Raw genomic sequence first — 17,585 nt, 5'->3', positions numbered from 1 at the left:
GGACATTTTTTAGGCCATCTCCCTCCAGACAGCCGCCATCTTGTTTGGGGTTCTGTAGTGAACTCCTCGTTTCGACTTCACAAATCAGCCTTTCCTTGTTCGCTGCGGGCTTTCACAGCAGGAATAACAACTGAAGCTCGAGCGTAAGTTCAGACAGGAAGACTATAGTCTCGCATGCCTCAGCCCGTAGTGTATTTCTCATACATCTGCCAATCACTACTCATGCTCACTCATTATTTCCTTGCTGTCATTGTTTGGGGCTGTTGATCATATCAGCTGTTAAGATCAGCTGGTCTCTCTCGCCAATAGCACAATGAAACAATGACATTGTTGGCCTATCATCTAGCTGCTGTCTCTTTTTAAATATGACTGTCTCTCTACCTTCAGTACGTTCATCTTGCTGTTACACACCCCTCCACCTCCCCATCTCCGCCCAGTCTTCACGGATCAGCTTCATCAACTCATCATTCCATCAGCCTCATCAGCCACCACCACCACCACTAGTGTCTGGACTCCACGGGGGGGATTTATATTGTTGCCGCTCAGGGCAATCACAACTCAATCACAAATCTCCTCGTCGAGTTCAAGCGCCAAAGAATTTCTGTGTTACTCATTAACGCATCATCTGTCATAATAAATGTTAACCATTCACTTGTCTCTCCTGATTGAACTTAAGTTCAGCTCAATGCGCCTCCCTGAGCAGTCTTTTGCGGCCAGCTAGGACAAGCTGTCCTGTCATGGACCTAAATAGTTTCAACTTATGTGTTTGTTTTAAGAAGGAATATTAGAAAGTCATTTTTGGCCAATTTTGACGGCCCTACATCAGATGAATTGATAATGAAAATAATCAGTTGCAGACAGATTTTTTTCCGACTATCAAGACGAACTGCAGGCCCAGATGGGTTGGTAAGAACACACACACACACACACACATGCGCAGGAACACAGCACGAAACAGAACGCAGCAGATTTAGCCTGCTAACCACCCACAAGGTTAGGAGGGCACTTCCTGTCCCAGAGGGATTCTGGGAGATTTACTGGAGGCCAAAGTGTTTGTTATTCTGTTCCAGCAGTGTCTGAGTTCTGTATGCACGCACACACACACACACACACACACACACACACACACACACACACACACACACGGTCCCCATATATAGAACGGTACATTGCAACACAGGAGGGAAAATAACAAACCAGAGTAGCCGGCACACACTCACATGAAAACTAAGTGTTGGCGGCTGTGAAACTGACTTTCTGCAGCGTGTTTTGTGTCAATGGACGTACCTGTCACCTCCGGGGAGTTGCTCTCCTGGGACAGAGTGGTCCAGCTCAACTCTTCGTCGCTGGGGTTCAGATTCTGGATGCGGTTCAGAGCGCAGTCCGTCTTTGCCCCCGTCCGTCTGTCCTTCTTTGTCTCCGGTGAGGAGGAGGAGGAGCAGGAGGAGGAGCAGGAGGCCACGGAGAGCAGGGGCGCATCCTCCTGGCTGGCGTGCTTGGGTGGCGAGGGCGGAGGGGGCACCGGTGAGTCCTTGCCGCCCGAACGGAGGAGCTTGAGGTTGGAGCAGAGGTCGGAGATAAGCTCCAGGCCCGGAGAGACATCGCACTTCTGCACTGGAGACTCGCTCCGCACCGACAGCAGAGGTTTCTTCTCCCCGTCTTCCTCCTCCTCCTCCTCCGCCGCCGCATCATCTCTGTCCTCCTCATCTCCGTCCTCCTCAATCTTCATCTTTGACATCACCTCCTTCTCGGACAGGATGCTGATGTCGTCGCTCTCCTCTGCGTCGATGTTCAAGTCAAAGTCTGTTGTCGTGTTGCCGTTCAGTTTGAGCTCCAAGGTCGCGTTAACGTCACAGTCCATGTCTGATTCACTTTTCTGCTCGGGCTCCGCGTCAGTGTTTGAGAGCAGCTCGACCTCCTCGTCCTCCTCCCGGTCGTTATTGGTGAGAGCGTGACCCTCATCCTCCTCGGCCGCGTTGACATTGAGCTCATCCGCCATAGCCTCGGGCTCCAGGTCCGTCGTGTTCTTGTTGTGATCCTGACCGGCTTTGCGCAGCTGGTTCGCTCCGTTCTTGGCCAGTTTGGGATTGTTGGGGGTCGGGGACCGCGATGGGGAAGACGGCGAGGATGAAGACGCCGCCGCCGCTGCCGCCGCCTCCCCGAGGCCCATCGCGGCCTGGATGCTGGTGAGCGCGTACTTTTTGCGACACTTGGGAGGCGTGGCGGAGCCCTGCCGGACGACGTCGCCGCTCAGCAGCTGGTTGTGCGAGGAGCGAAGGCTGAGCGAAGTAGGAGGCGTGGCAGCCGGGCAGTTGCGGTTGGTCACGTCCACCGACATCATCGCAGCACGAGACGGGGTCACCTGAAAGAGGGGGAGAGCAGGAACATGAGCACAACACAGTCAGCTTTCAGTCTCATTGCTTCCTGAGGATATGTTCCAATATTGAACAATTATCTTACAGCAGCAAACAGTGTAAAAGAGAAAACAGCCGATACATTTGAAAACATAAATACAACAATATATTAAGTTAAACATATAACCAATAAAGACTCATTTTTATAAATACTATACATACATATTGTTCGCTTTCATAACATGTTTGTTTGAATGTACTCTTTATTTGTTTGTTTGTTTGTTTATAATATTTTATTGTAAATGTCTTTTACTATTGCATGTTTATTGTCACGCAACAATCACCAAGCCCAAATCTTTGTATTTGTAACATATTTAGCAATAAACCGTTTTGATGCAAATATTCACTATTGGCTCTTTAGATGAGAAAGAGTTAAAGAACAGATGTTTAGGTTTACAGACTTTAAAGGGGCAAAAAGGAAAGAAATATAATGCTGGCCTGCAAAATATACAGTGTTTACTATACATTTTTGAACCCAATTGAAAAAAGAAAAAAGCTACAGTCGTGGATAAACAATGATGCCTAACCTCGGGGCTGTTTTTCTTCTGGTTTGGTTTGCACAATCACAGAAATGTAACTTCTCATCCTAGAGCTGTAATTAGACACTCAAGCCTGCTGAACGCATGAAAACATCCTTTAAAGAAAAGTTGGGTTTTCTTGACTACAAACCCCATGAAAAAATCTAAACTACTAACAAGTGTTAAGCCTGAAGCAGTGTATACTTTCCTTTCTGGTTCTCTAAATACTAGTGCACCAAATCCACAGCTGGAAATAGTACCCAACAAACACACTATCTATCCTGTTTGAGTAGCGTTTGCTAAAAACTACAGTACCCAGCTGTTCCAGGAGAACCACGGACAAAGGGGGTCAAGGTAGGGAGAGGAGAGTGTATCGAGAGAACGCAGGGTTGGTTTTGGCCTTCTGCGTGGGATGTGTTGACAATAACTAAAGTGCAGACTACTGCCAGGCTTACATTCTACATTCCTGAGAAATGTCACCGTAGAGCAGCGATCTGGAACCACTCAGCATGAAGAGCTCTGAGTATGGAGGGTTATTTCTATTCCGACTGACCGCTGACCACAGCATGCGTGAAAAGCGTGTGTGTGTGAAAGCCTGTGTGTGAAAGCGTGTGTGTGAAAACGCGCGTGTGAAAGCGTGTGTGTGAAAACGCGCGTGAAAGCGCGTGTGTGAAAGCGTGTGTGAAAGCGTGTGTGTAAAAACGTGAGTGTGAAAGCGCATGTGTGAAAGCGTGTGTGTAAAAACACACTTGTGAAAGCGCGTGTGAAAATGCGTGTGTGAAAGCGTGTGTGAAAATGTGTGTGAAAGCACGTGTGAAAACGCGTGTGAAAATGTGTGTGAAAATGTGTGTGAAAATGCATGTGTGAAAGTACGTGTGTGAAAATGCATGTGTGAAAGCACGTGTGTGAAAACGCGTGTGTAAATAGTGTGTGAAAGCGTGTGTAAAAACGTGTGTGAAAATGTGTGTGAAAACGCGTGTGTGAAAGCACGTGTGTGAAAGCGTGTGTGAAAGCGTGTGTGTAAAAACGTGAGTGTGAAAGCGCATGTGTGAAAGCGTGTGTGTAAAAACACACTTGTGAAAGCGCGTGTGAAAATGCGTGTGTGAAAGCGTGTGTGAAAATGTGTGTGAAAGCACGTGTGAAAACGCGTGTGTAAATAGTGTGTGAAAATGTGTGTGAAAATGTGTGTGAAAATGTGTGTGAAAATGCATGTGTGAAAGTACGTGTGTGAAAATGCATGTGTGAAAGCACGTGTGTGAAAACGCGTGTGTAAATAGTGTGTGAAAGCGTGTGTAAAAACGTGTGTGAAAATGTGTGTGAAAACGCGTGTGTGAAAGCACGTGTGTGAAAGCGCGTGTGAAAACGCGTGTGTAAATAGTGTGTGAAAGCGTGTGTAAAAACGTGTGTGAAAATGTGTGTGAAAGCGCGTGTGAAAACGCGTGTGTAAATAGTGTGTGAGAAAACGTGTGTGAAAACGCGTGTGAAAGCACGTGTGTGAAAATGCGTGTGTAAATAGTGTGTGAAAGCGTGTGTAAAAACGTGTATGAAAATGTGTGTGAAAGCGCGTGTGTAAATAGTGTGTGAAAATGTGTGTGAAAACGTGTGTGAAAATGTGTGTGAAAGCGCGTGTGAAAACACGTGTGTAAATAGTGTGTGAAAGCGTGTGTAAAAACGTGTGTGAAAATGTGTGTGAAAACGCGTGTGTGAAAGCGCGTGTGAAAACACGTGTGTAAATAGTGTGTGAAAATGTGTGTGAAAATGTGTGTGAAAACGTGTGTGTGAAAACGCGTGTGTAAATAGTGTGTGAAAGCATGTGTAAAAACGTGTGTAAAAATGTGTGTGAAAACGTGTGTGTGAAAATGCGTGTGTAAATAGTGTGTGAAAGCATGTGTAAAAACGTGTGTAAAAACGCGTGTGAAAGCGCGTGTGTGAAAGCGTGTGTGAAAGCGTGTGTGAAAGCGTGTGTGAATGCGTGTGTAAAAGCGCGTGTGTGAAAACGCGTGTGAAAGCATGTGTGTAAAAACGTTTTTGAAAACGCGTGTGTGAAAGCGTGTGTGTAAGCGTGTGTAAAAACGCGCGTGTGTAAAAACTCGCGTGTGTAAAAACGCGTGTGAAAGCGTGTGTGTGAAAACGCGTTTCTCGTACCTGACAGGAGGTCAGCCGTGGACCGGCGCTGGTCACGGTTCAGGGTTCAGTGGCGCTCAGCTGCAGATCTGAACACCACAGAAGAAAAATAAAGAAAATAACGATCAGAAGAAGAATGCAGAGAATTCTTTGTACTCCTTGGGTTGCCCTCGGAGACCACATTCACCCGTGTAGAAACCCGACTACAGCTGGTATCTATGGAGACGACAGTGAAGAGACTCCAGACACTGTGGAAATCTGAAAAAAGAGGCATTCAAGGACTTCAGACAGAGAGGTAAACAATTGGTGGGGGCTGTTTGTTCGGTGAAGAATTGCTCATCTGACTGTACACACGTGATCAGCCACTGAACGCACAGTGTACAGTGAGGACAGTGTTTTCCCTGTCAATCCAAATCAAGAGTATTTATTTCAATACTTTCTTCAAGGTCTTCCCCGGTAAGCAGTGATGCTAAGGTAGCGGCACACAGAAAGGTGCTGCCAACCTGGATATGATACTATGCGTTTGGAGTTCAACCAAACAGCAACAAGGCCCCAATTTAGCTAAAGAGCTCCACCTTAGATTTTACATTAAAATAAAAGATACCAAGTTGAAATATGCCCTTTACGCAGCTGCGGACTTACCGGAGACCTAAGGATTGTGGGAAACTCCAGGATGCCGCGCGTCCATACTGGTAGCCAGTGGTTGTCTTTTTCTCATCCAATCACGGGGGCTTCGGCGAGGCAGCGTTGTCCTGAGGGAGAAGACCAACATAAAACAGGATTAATGAGAGAGAGAGAGAGAGAGAGAGGATTGCAGGACACCAGCGAGACAAATAATAAAGACGCATTAATTATTTACAACCTCGATCAAACGCTAATACACAAGGTGTGTGTGTGTGTGTGTGAACATGGGGCTCATTTAGTATAGAGCTCATATTTCTTTCTTTGGTGCAACTGACTTCACTGACTGGAACCATCGTAAACTTAATGCCACAGGAGACTTGCAAAGTCCACCTACACTCCAACAACCAACACACACACACACAGACACACAGACATACACTACTGCATAATGCAGTCAAGACTCGTGGACAGTTTCTCACCAACACACAACCGCTATGAGTAGTGGAGGGAGAGATAATAAGCATAGTCAGAATAGACCGTAAGATTCCACTTCCCCCCGGCTGAGTGGCTGGGAAAAAAAAACACCTGGAAAGATTTGGAGGAATGAAATGTCATCCCAATCACACGGATCCGTTAGTTAAAGTATGAGCTGACACTGACCGTTGCAAGGATGTTACTCCAAATGACTAGTAATTAATCAACCTCGTTTAAAGATCCAATCAATTACAACCACAAATCCCCTGCAGCCGTGTAGGCAAAAGTGTGCCGATGACTGCGGGAACGTTCAGACATTTAGGTGCATGAAGATCGAACTGGCATCAGGGTTTTGGTAATCAGGCAAATCCTCAGTTGGCAACGGCAGTGAATGTTATTGGCCTACACACTGAAACTGATCAGCTAGCCGTTTTAAATGCAGCAAAGTGGAGATTTACCCCGCACAAATTTCCTCTCATTTGTCTACAATGCGACAGAATTCAGTGTTATGATTCTTATGAAAAAAGAAAGGAATTGAAAGATCAAGTCAGTGGACAGAATGGCAAAGAAAAGCATTTGAATCCCTCATCTATCAAGCTACCTGCAGTGCTTTGCGTGAGCTGTTGCTTCCCTGGAGGAGAGTTTAGTGATTAATAGTTTGTCCCCTTCAATAAATAAGGCAGCAATAATGTTGCTATGTAATTAGCCGAGCTGTATATTTATGGCATTTTGCATGCTTGATCACAAAGTGGAATGCAGTCGATCCATTTCCAGTTCTTATCAGGTTGTGAAATAGTCACAAAATGCAATCTATTGATTTTGTGTACATGGACGACAATTGGTCAAAGCTAGTGACGTAGCATAGAATTATAATTAATAGAATAGACCAGTGTTCCACACAGCGTTGTAGTTTTGTTGCCTCAACCTAAACGTTCGTAAACATTTTCCTTAACTTAATGTGGTTTTGTTGCCTACACCTAATGTCTGTGACCGTTTTCGTAAACCTAACTATGTGGTTTTGTTGCCTAAACCTAACGTTAATTTTTGTTGCCTAAGCCTAACATTCGTTTTGTTGCCTAAGCCTAACGTTTGTTTTGTTGCCTAAACCTAACGTTCGTTTTGCTGCCTAAGCCTAACGTTCGTTTTGTTGCCTAAGCCTAATGTTCGTTTTGTTGCCTAAGCCTAACGTTCGTTTTGTTGCCTAACGTTCGTTTTGTTGCCTAAGCCTAACATTTGTTTTGTTGCCTAAGCCTAACGTTTGTTTTGTTGCCTAAACCTAACGTTCGTTTTGTTGCCTAAGCCTAACGTTCGTTTTGTTGCCTAACGTTCGTTTTGTTGCCTAAGCCTAACATTCGTTTTGTTGCCTAAGCCTAACGTTTGTTTTGTTGCCTAAGCCTAACGTTCGTTTTGTTGCCTAACGTTCGTTTTGTTGCCTAAGCCTAACGTTTGTTTTGTTGCCTAAGCCTAACGTTCGTTTTGTTGCCTAAGCCTAACGTTTGTTTTGTTGCCTAGACCTAACGTTTGTTTTGTTGCCTAAGCCTAATGTTTGTTTTGTTGCCTAAGCCTAACGTTCGTTTTGTTGCCTAAGCCTAACGTTTGTTTTGTTGCCTAAGCCTAACGTTCGTTTTGTTGCCTAACGTTCGTTTTGTTGCCTAAGCCTAACGTTTGTTTTGTTGCCTAAGCCTAACGTTTGTTTTGTTGCCTAAGCTTAACGTTTGTTTTGTTGCCTAGACCTAACGTTCCTTTTGTTGCCTAAGCCTAACGTTCGTTTTGTTGCCTAACGTTCGTTTTGTTGCCTAAGCCTAATGTTTGTTTTGTTGCCTAAGCCTAACGTTCGTTTTGTTGCCTAAGCCTAACGTTTGTTTTGTTGCCTAAGCCTAACGTTCGTTTTGTTGCCTAAGCCTAACGTTCGTTTTGTTGCCTAAGCCTAATGTTCGTTTTGTTGCCTAAGCCTAACGTTCGTTTTGTTGCCTAACGTTCGTTTTGTTGCCTAAGCCTAACGTTTGTTTTGTTGCCTAAGCCTAACGTTCGTTTTGTTGCCTAAGCCTAACGTTTGTTTTGTTGCCTAGACCTAACGTTTGTTTTGTTGCCTAAGCCTAATGTTTGTTTTGTTGCCTAAGCCTAACGTTTGTTTTGTTGCCTAGACCTAACGTTTGTTTTGTTGCCTAAGCCTAATGTTTGTTTTGTTGCCTAAGCCTAACGTTCGTTTTGTTGCCTAAGCCTAACGTTTGTTTTGTTGCCTAAGCCTAATGTTTGTTTTGTTGCCTAAGCCTAATGTTCGTTTTGTTGCCTAGACCTAACGTTTGTTTTGTTGCCTAAGCCTAACGTTCGTTTTGTTGCCTAGACCTAACGTTTGTTTTGTTGCCTAAGCCTAACGTTCGTTTTGTTGCCTAAGCCTAACGTTTGTTTTGTTGCCTAAGCCTAACGTTCGTTTTGTTGCCTAAGCCTAATGTTCGTTTTGTTGCCTAAGCCTAACGTTCGTTTTGTTGCCTAACGTTCGTTTTGTTGCCTAAGCCTAACGTTTGTTTTGTTGCCTAAGCCTAACGTTCGTTTTGTTGCCTAAGCCTAACGTTTGTTTTGTTGCCTAGACCTAACGTTTGTTTTGTTGCCTAAGCCTAATGTTTGTTTTGTTGCCTAAGCCTAACGTTCGTTTTGTTGCCTAAGCCTAACGTTTGTTTTGTTGCCTAAGCCTAATGTTTGTTTTGTTGCCTAAGCCTAATGTTCGTTTTGTTGCCTAGACCTAACGTTTGTTTTGTTGCCTAAGCCTAACGTTCGTTTTGTTGCCTAGACCTAACGTTTGTTTTGTTGCCTAAGCCTAACGTTCGTTTTGTTGCCTAAGCCTAACGTTTGTTTTGTTGCCTAAGCCTAACGTTTGTTTTGTTGCCTAAGCCTAATGTTTGTGACCGTTTTCCTAAACCTGTTCCGAGCAACACGAAAAAAAAACATTTGTGTCCCTTGTACATAAAAACAATAGTTTGCATTTCGTGACTATTTCACAAACTGCCATGAGACTGATTGTACTCTTTCTCTCACAATAGAAACAAGACTTCATACAGTAGATGCAATGAACTTTGCTCTCTCTTTGACATATTTCGTCGACTTCATGCATACAGAGTCTTTTAATAGAGTAGAACTATAATGTCGAAGCAGAGAATAAAAATCCACTCCTTTTAGGTTGTTAAGAAAGACTAAACTACACATTTGCACTATGGACCATTTGCAACAGAAACAACCGGGTATTCAATGGCAATATAACGGTAACTGGTAACTGGACTTGCATGTATACAGCACCTTTATAGTCTTCTGACCACTGAAAAGCACTTTACACTACATATCAACATTCACACGCACTCAGGTTCAGCGTCTTGTGCAAGGACACAAGGATGTGCGGAGTGGAGGAGTCTGGGATCGAACCCCCGATACAGATAGGAAACACCACAAGGCTATTTTGCTATTTGTTAATAAATGTTTTGCAGTATGAATAATGAATAATGCTGGACATAGTAAGATTTTAAAAGATTATTAAAGACTGAAGATTTTCCAGAGACCCCACAGAGCTTTGCTGCTGATTCTTTCTGAGAGTCTCTCACATTTTGCACACAGCTGGTTCGTTCATCCCACATACCGAAGAACTCTTGATCTGCCAAAGCAGTGGTCTTATACTGAGCCAATACTGTTTACGGATATAATAGACACATCTGGTTTGTCTGGCAACACTAGCTGTTACACAGACTTGTGGTAAAAAGGTAAACCATCTGAAGAGCAAATAGATCATTTTGACCTGAAACCAGATGTGTGTACTGTAATGGATTTTCTCTAATCGTTTAAGCGTCGACTACAAGAGAGATGTCATGTCAGAAGTCTTTCGGTCCTTAGGAATCCCTTCTTAAAAAATTTTAAAAAGTATGAAGTATGAAAACTGCCAATGACGGAGGCAAGGAAAGAAGGCCGATGTATAAAGCGATTCTGAAAAATAGCAATAAAAACGTTGCATTCTGGGATTAAAAATGACAGGGCGTGCAGCTCGGTTCCCTGAATCCTGCTGCGACAAGTCTGCATACCTGGGAACAGCGAGAAAGTATTTGTATGAAGGGGTGTCTGTCTACACTAACAACTTATGAATCATTTCCAGTGACATGTTGCTGCTGACTTGGCTTTACCGGTTGGATGTGGTATGTGTAATCGCGGTCTACTGTCCTCCCCTTAGTACAAGTCATTGCAGGTGGTACTGTGTTTAAGGGTGTTCACAGTCATATTAAGTGAACAGCTTATGGAATTATAGTGCTTTTTTTATACATACATGGTTTTTATACATACAGATCAAGTATAAAGATAATAGAAGGTTTTTGGTCAGCCACCTGACCTCAGTATATCTAAGCATGTGTTTCCCTTGCTGACATCCAAACTGAAGGCACAAAGACCCCCAAAACACGCAATAGATTTTGTAATCACGTGACTATTATGATGAGCAAAATTCAGATGGAGGGCAGGAAGTGAAGAACCTATATATACTGCGCAAATTGGAAATTGAGGAAAATGAATACATAAAAGGGTTGGTTGAACCTGCACGCAGCAGTTATTGCCAGAAAATAGAAACACATATTGGATGTGATCCCTACAAATCGAAGAAGAGCGATATTTCCCCCAACTTGACCGATTTGCCCGGTGTGGAGGCGATCGACATTACAAATGACCTCGTCCTCCAGACCTCCTACACGGCTTGCCTTTAGACAAGAGTCTAAAGGCTTACAACTATTTTGTGTGTAATTGGGTCAGAACCTCAGAACCAAAGTAGCATTGAACAACTGCTGTCTTGTTTTTTCCCGGGTAGCTAGCATTGCTATAAACAAATCTCCCGGTAGATAGCCAACTACCTTTCTGCCGCATAAAAACACAAACCATGGTGGTGATATCACCGGAAACATAGCCAGACACATCTGTGATATTATCCCCCTGTAGTGTTTGTTCTGTAGCTCGTGTTTTACCGTTTTAGCTAGCTAGCTAGCTAGTTAGCTGCCGGGAGTTATGGCGCACTCATGTACGCCTTCATCTGGCGTACCACAATGGTCTGTTTCTAATATTTTAGAATTTAGAAGACAAAGGCAACACAGTGACTGAATCTTGAGTCATGTTTGATCGCCCAGCTCCCTCTGGAGTCTACATAAAGGCTTTCTTCACACTCCCCGAGATCTGTAAACATACTTTGATGTGCAAAATGGGTGGAGGTGCCCTTTAAACGTTACCACTTTAACCTCATCCCGACTTTATCACTGCAAGCCCAGTGTGCACAAATGCGTCGCTGTCCAAACACTAACTACAGACCGCTCTGGAGTTGCGTAACAACTTTTTTTTCCCCCAACAGACACGGATGTGAAACGTAAAGCTTTTGACACTCGGGTGGAGCTCCAGCTCTGCGGCAAGTAGGCGCTACAGCTGTGACTTACAGTACTGACGGCATCTGGACATGGTCTCTAATTGGACGGGACGACAGCGATCGGGGTGCCTATTCTGGGCTTCCTGCAGTCCTGTGCGGCGGATGGGGGTGGGGGTGGGGGGTCTAGGCATGATTACAGGGTCCCTCCATTGGGCAGAGCAGCGCTGACAAAACAGAGACTCATTCAAACACACACACACACACACACACACGAGTAGTAAATATGACTACATATAAATATCCACATGGACTCGCCTGTAAACAGTAGAAACTGACAGAGGGATGAGGGTAATCAGATCTAAGATGTGTCACAGCATGACGGTTTGACCTTTGACTCCTGACCCTCTGGCCAACCCACCGAGTGTGTGCTGTTGCATGTGTGTGTTGTTACTGTGGTCTATAATGTTAGGTGTGTTGGGGGGAGGGGTCTGGCTCCACCAAAGAATGGAGCAGCTGCGAACACTCCACCTCTCTCTCGCTCTCTCTCGCTCTCTCTCTCTCTCTCTCTCTCTCTCTTTCGTTTTCACCACCAGACTCTGGACGAGTGAGGAAGAGGCGGATTGCTTTCTTGAACATTCATGAGCCAAGTGGAATCCTGCCAGCAGGTCGACAGGCCTCTCATCCTTCCTTCCCCGCCCTTTCCCCTCTCAAGGCTCCTCGCCAGTCCAGTTCCTCTGCTAATCGCACTTGACTTTTACCTCTTTCCTTTATCCCATTCACTTTGCCCGTTTCCTCTCTTCTACCTCTCCTACGATCATCTTCTACCCCCCCCACACACACCTCCTCTGTCCTTTGTCTTTTCTCATTAAAAGTGAAGGTCTGTAAACTCTCATAAAACCACCCGTTTCGCTCTACAAACCCCTGATTTACAGTCCCCCCCCCCCCCCCCCTCCCCCTGCTCTCGTCTCCCCCCCTGCCTGTAAGGAACCCCATCTGTTGCCAAATAAAAAAGACTGACTGAAAAAGCAAAACTGTCACAGTTAAGAGGCCGGGTCCATCGGAAAGATAAAACAAAAACGGACGGATTCGCGTCAACGAGGCCCGGCGTGCAGAATAGAACGTGCAACTGGGTGCTGTTGTTTTTTTCTAACTTTTTTGGATGAGGATGAGGATGAGGATGTGTAAACCAGCTCGTAAAATAGCAGGCAACCTTCCCAGATCTTCCCTGGCTTTATTGTCATTGGCTGCAGACAGAGTGGGCCGGACTCTCATGTAGCTGCAAACGGCCTCCACAAACCAGGCTGAGAGGTTAGCAACACTGCTAACCAAACACATGTAGCTGGAGAGCTCTTCACATTCCAACCACTAGTGTGGCCATATGCTGTTATTATTATCACTTTTAATGATATATAGAATATAAAAATAAATAAAACTAAGGCAGATCGCCACATTATGTCTCCACAGACTATTTAACTCCCTGTATCAATCACAGTTGATTTGAAGCCCTTTTCATTGTATATAAATCTCTAAACAGCTTTAGGACCGGCCTCCACTGCAGACTCCATGTTGTTTTATGTGCCTATTTGTTCACTCGGATCCCAAACTGCAGGTTTGTTTTATGACCAGAAGCACAGCCATGAGAAAAGTGGCGATGCGGCATTTTCAAATGATATAGAGTATGTTTATATTAGGGTTATTCTTAGTCACCTCATATGAAGAGCTACATATTTTGCAGCTACTAGCAAATCAAAATTAATTAATTAAAAAATACATCAATCAGCCCGACACAAAGCTAACAGATGACTGGTGACTGGTCCATTCTGGATATATTATTATATATAGAGATATATTTCTCCAAGCTCAGTGTGTGTGTGTGTGTGTGTGTTTGTGACCACAAAAACAAGGAAGAAGCAGGGAGGAAAACAATAGCCATCTACAGAATCTGGTTTCCAGAATAACAGCGGAAGGGGAGGCCCAGTGTGTGTGTGTGTGTGTGTGTGTGTGTGTGTGTGTGTGAGAGAGAGCATCCATATATTGTTGATAACGGGAAATTACTGAGACACAGTGACAAAACTCTGAGACTGCAGCCTAAACAAACACTTGTATACAGACAAACACACACACACACACACACACACACACACACACGGAGCTCTGTGGCCGTACGTCGTCCTCGCAGCAGCAGTGTACGGCATGAAGGACGGACAGAAATAGCTCTACTGTGATTCCTCTTTATTCACGCTGTAGTTTGACATCCGCCCAGTGGATGTACTGTACACATTCTGCTGAAAGGTATCATTTCTCCACCAGCGTGGTTTCCACGGGCGGGAGAGCGAGAGACAGAATGACCACAAAAGAAAAGGAGAGCAGTGAGGAATTTCCAGGGTGTGCCAAAAGAATCTCAGGCATGTCTCTCTTTTCAGGGGGGGTGGGGGGGGGTCCAGGCAAAAAGCTCTAATTGGTCAACAAAGGTTACAGACAAAACACACACACACACACACGCACACACGCACAGAGCTCTTGGAATTGGAGGTCACATGTGTGGACAGGTTCCAACCACTGACTCTGAGCAGACTGAAGGGCCACAGCAGTCAAACACAAACAAGGTGAGAGTGAGTTACATGTACGCCTATATTTAAATGAAGACCACCGGGGGCACACACACACACACACACACACACTCACAGACTTTGGAATCCTATGACGTGGGGGAAAAAGAAAAGAAACGTTTCAGAAACAGAAGCCCAGGAACGAATCCTACCCCCTACCACCCACTTATTCCCCCACCACCCTGGTTCCCAGACACTCTCTTCCTGTGGGTGGGTGAGGGGAGGTCGAGGGAGGGGAAGAAAATAGCGCGCCCCGCCGAAACAGAGCCGAGCGCAGCGAGAGGAGGGAAGTCCCGTTTCAGTCCCTCCGCGGGACACACGTGAGCCGGTTAGCCAGCGCGATCTCACCGCGATGAGACGACGACTCTTTCCTGGACCCGATGCTGAGGTCACACAGGCTGTGCCAGGAGTAGAGACAGGGAGCAACAAGTAGAGCCACGTCCAGTGGGGTTTTTACATGTTCAGAGTTCTGGTTGATATTCAAATCTCTCTCTCTCCCTGTGCTCGAGAATATAATCAAAACTCGCTAGCGGTCGCTAACAGTCTCCCCTCTTCTTGCCGAGCAGTCAGTTCCAAGCTAGTGTTGGCCAACAGGTAGCCAAAAATTTGAAACATACTTTCCCCACATACAATACATGTAGCATTGTGAGAGAGGGGCCACACAGGCCACCGTAGGCCTACTGCGGACGCCACAGATCAGGAGATCGCGGTCTGAAGCAGCACGACACTGACTACTGAACATGATGATGACCACATTAAATCCTAACACACATTATATGAAATTTAGGAAGATTCATAGACAATAAATTATGGCAGATAGTAAGCGTTGAGAATTAATAACATCACATCATTTGTATGCCCCACCTACCCCTAATGACCAGTCACCATGTCTGTGCTTTAGATGTCGGCTGCGTGTGGTCCCTTTTCTTATAATGTTATTACTGATGTAATAATAATGTTTATTACTGATGATCTCATCTACAACAATGAGAAATGTGTTGTTCTCGGCCTCCGTTCAGTTACAGCGGCGCGTTTCACGAGTTAGACTCGTGGTTTCCTGCCTTTGAATGGCACAGATGTGGAAACACCAGATATCCACACAGTGGGAGGAATAAATACGAAAGAGCAGGTCCTGGTCATAGGTTACGTTGTGAATCGTAGCGTGTCCCGCTGGCACACCGGACAGTGGAGGAGGTCCTACCGCCGTCTGGTCCAGAACAAGTTAGGTCGACTCGACTGAAGTTCCTCAGTTCCCATCAGCCTCCTCTTTTTCCACTATAGTGACAAAATGATATTAAACCTCTGAACCTCGAGCACTTTCGGGGCGTTTTTTACTCCCGTCACATTTTCCTCTCCGTGGCCTTAATCTTCACTGCAAAGTAAAAGTCCTGCCCCTCTATGGAAACAGCACAGCCATGGCTCGAGGTAGAGAGAACTCAAGTTGTTTATATATTGAGATTTCTGACAACCTCTCCTTTACAGCCTCTCCTCTCCTCCATGCTCTGTGCTCAGCAGTCTGCAGTTCCATCCAAGTTTCACTGATGTGATGTCACGCGACTTGTTGTGACTTAGAATTTAACGTTTTTCCACAGGAATGTTTAGAGTAAACGGTTTACTTGTGGCGAGATTTAAAATGAGACATGTAGAATAAAATGCTGATGAAATATCACAATTTCAACAAAATTCCCCTCGCGGGATGAATAAAGTATCTATCTATCTATCTAATCTATCTATCTATCTATCTAATCTATCTATCTATCTATCTATCTATCTATCTATCTAATTTTAAGCTTAGCTTCGGTTGCTTTTTCTGACGGAAGCGTTCGTCACACATGATGCGTTCAAGATGAAAATCTGACGATAGTGGTGTTTTTTACAGCTTCTGGCTGTGATAAACGGTGTAGTTTTGGGGTTCAGAGTACTCGACTGAGGATTGGAATCATAGCGGAGCGGCCAATCTTTAAATATAAGTGACGTGTGTGGGTACCATGACAAACATGGACATGCAGGGAGTGCATCTTCAAAACAACCAAGAGTTTTCCTCTTGATCTGCAGTACCACTAATTGGCTACAGCTGAGTAAATCTGTTAGACACATTTTCTCATTTAATGGTCTCCAGACATTTCTCTTACCTCTTAGTAATGCATTGTCAATAGCAGAAGTGTGAATTAAAGTAGCGACTCTTGCGATTTGAAAACTCTTTCAAACTGCAAACATTGCCCCCAACACACGCACAAACACACATCCTGTTTAATGCAGCGAACACACACATAGCTCTTGACTTCTTATCCGTATTTTTGGACGCGCTGCAAGCTCCCGTCGCTTCTTTCATCAGCAGAGAAAGCATGTGTCTGAGGGATTCTTATTGGACTACAAGCGTTACAGCTCTCTTGTTTCCTTCAGGTTGGTTTTTTTTCAAACCCCTCTCCCTTTCGGCGAAGGCAGGAGCGGTGAAGAGACTGTGGGTCCTATATATAGCTGAGATGTGACAGGACATCCAAGAAGACGTCTAGACACAAACGACCCAGCTCAAACTCAGATTGTGTGTGTGTGTGTGAGGGTGTGTGTGTGTGTGTGTGTGTTACTGTGAGTTCAACGTGGCCTTGTTACCTCGCATTTCATAAGAAACGCCTGTGGCGAGCCGCTCCACGATAACGCCACGAGATTGCACTAATATTGCGGCCCGGTCCAATCTGATTGGCTGGAAGTTTTGACAAAAGGACTAGAGATTGTGTGACAGTAAGAAGGAGAGACTCTCCGAGAATGAGAGAGGGGGGGGGGGGGGAGATGTGAGGAAGGAAAACATATCAGAGAGAGAGGGTGACTCATCAGAAAAGGAATGTCCCTTCGCTGCCAAAGGAACCACAGACACCACTGCAATCATGGCTCCCTCGCCAATACTTTAAACCATCCCCTCCCTCGCTCTCGTCCTCTCACACAGCGGCCGTCTCTTTCTCCCGACCAACCGGTGGAAGCCATCGTCGTCGTTTCCCCCAGACACCAGCCTGAGCATTCTCATGGACGAGCATGACGCAGCATTTCCGGCACCACGTGTTCCATCAAAGTTACACCGTTTAAGTCATCTCAATTCTTGTCTACAAAACGAATCAAACTTTTTGTTTATTGTGCAATCGCATGAATCACATCCTCACCACAGATGTTGACTTATCACCACTCCCACCACAGGATGTGAACCCAAGGAAGGCGTCTGTCAGGAACCAATGAGATCAATGATTCGACATTCCTGTCGCCCGTCATCACGCAGGAACCACTGTCATACAATCCTGAGCTCCCAAGGTTCATTGCTACCACAGAAGGGAGGGTCTGTCAGAAGTTAGGAGCAAGCCTTGCTGCAGCGTTTTATAGAGGGGGGGGGGGGGGGGGGGGGGGCTACATCACCAGAGAGAAACAGGAACAAATTGATACACTTCATGAAATAAAACTTGAC

At 45.2% G+C, this 17,585-nt stretch overlaps 1 protein-coding gene across 3 annotated transcripts in view; it reads right to left on the bottom strand.

Annotated features, from left to right (window-relative positions):
- apbb2b (amyloid beta (A4) precursor protein-binding, family B, member 2b) overlaps window positions 1–17,585 on the bottom strand; it is a 50,208-nt gene that overhangs the window by 28,689 nt on the left and 3,934 nt on the right. For 2 of the 3 annotated variants that reach the window (XM_079159112.1, XM_079159114.1), the window contains exons 2-4: window positions 5,699–5,808; window positions 5,078–5,145; window positions 1,288–2,362 (exon numbers count right to left, since the gene is read on the bottom strand). In XM_079159112.1, the coding sequence (XP_079015238.1) occupies window positions 1,288–2,341 (1,054 nt within the window). In that variant the 5' untranslated portion in view covers window positions 2,342–2,362; window positions 5,078–5,145; window positions 5,699–5,808. Of the gene's footprint in view, window positions 1–1,287; window positions 2,363–5,077; window positions 5,146–5,698; window positions 5,809–11,598; window positions 12,419–17,585 lie in introns of those variants that run through there. The other variant, XM_079159113.1, reaches the window with a different exon arrangement.

Source organism: Pholis gunnellus (genome assembly GCF_910591455.1).
Source record: "Pholis gunnellus genome assembly, chromosome: 5".
NCBI classification, from domain to species: domain Eukaryota; kingdom Metazoa; phylum Chordata; class Actinopteri; order Perciformes; family Pholidae; genus Pholis; species Pholis gunnellus.
This window is presented reverse-complemented; position numbering and strand designations above follow the sequence as displayed.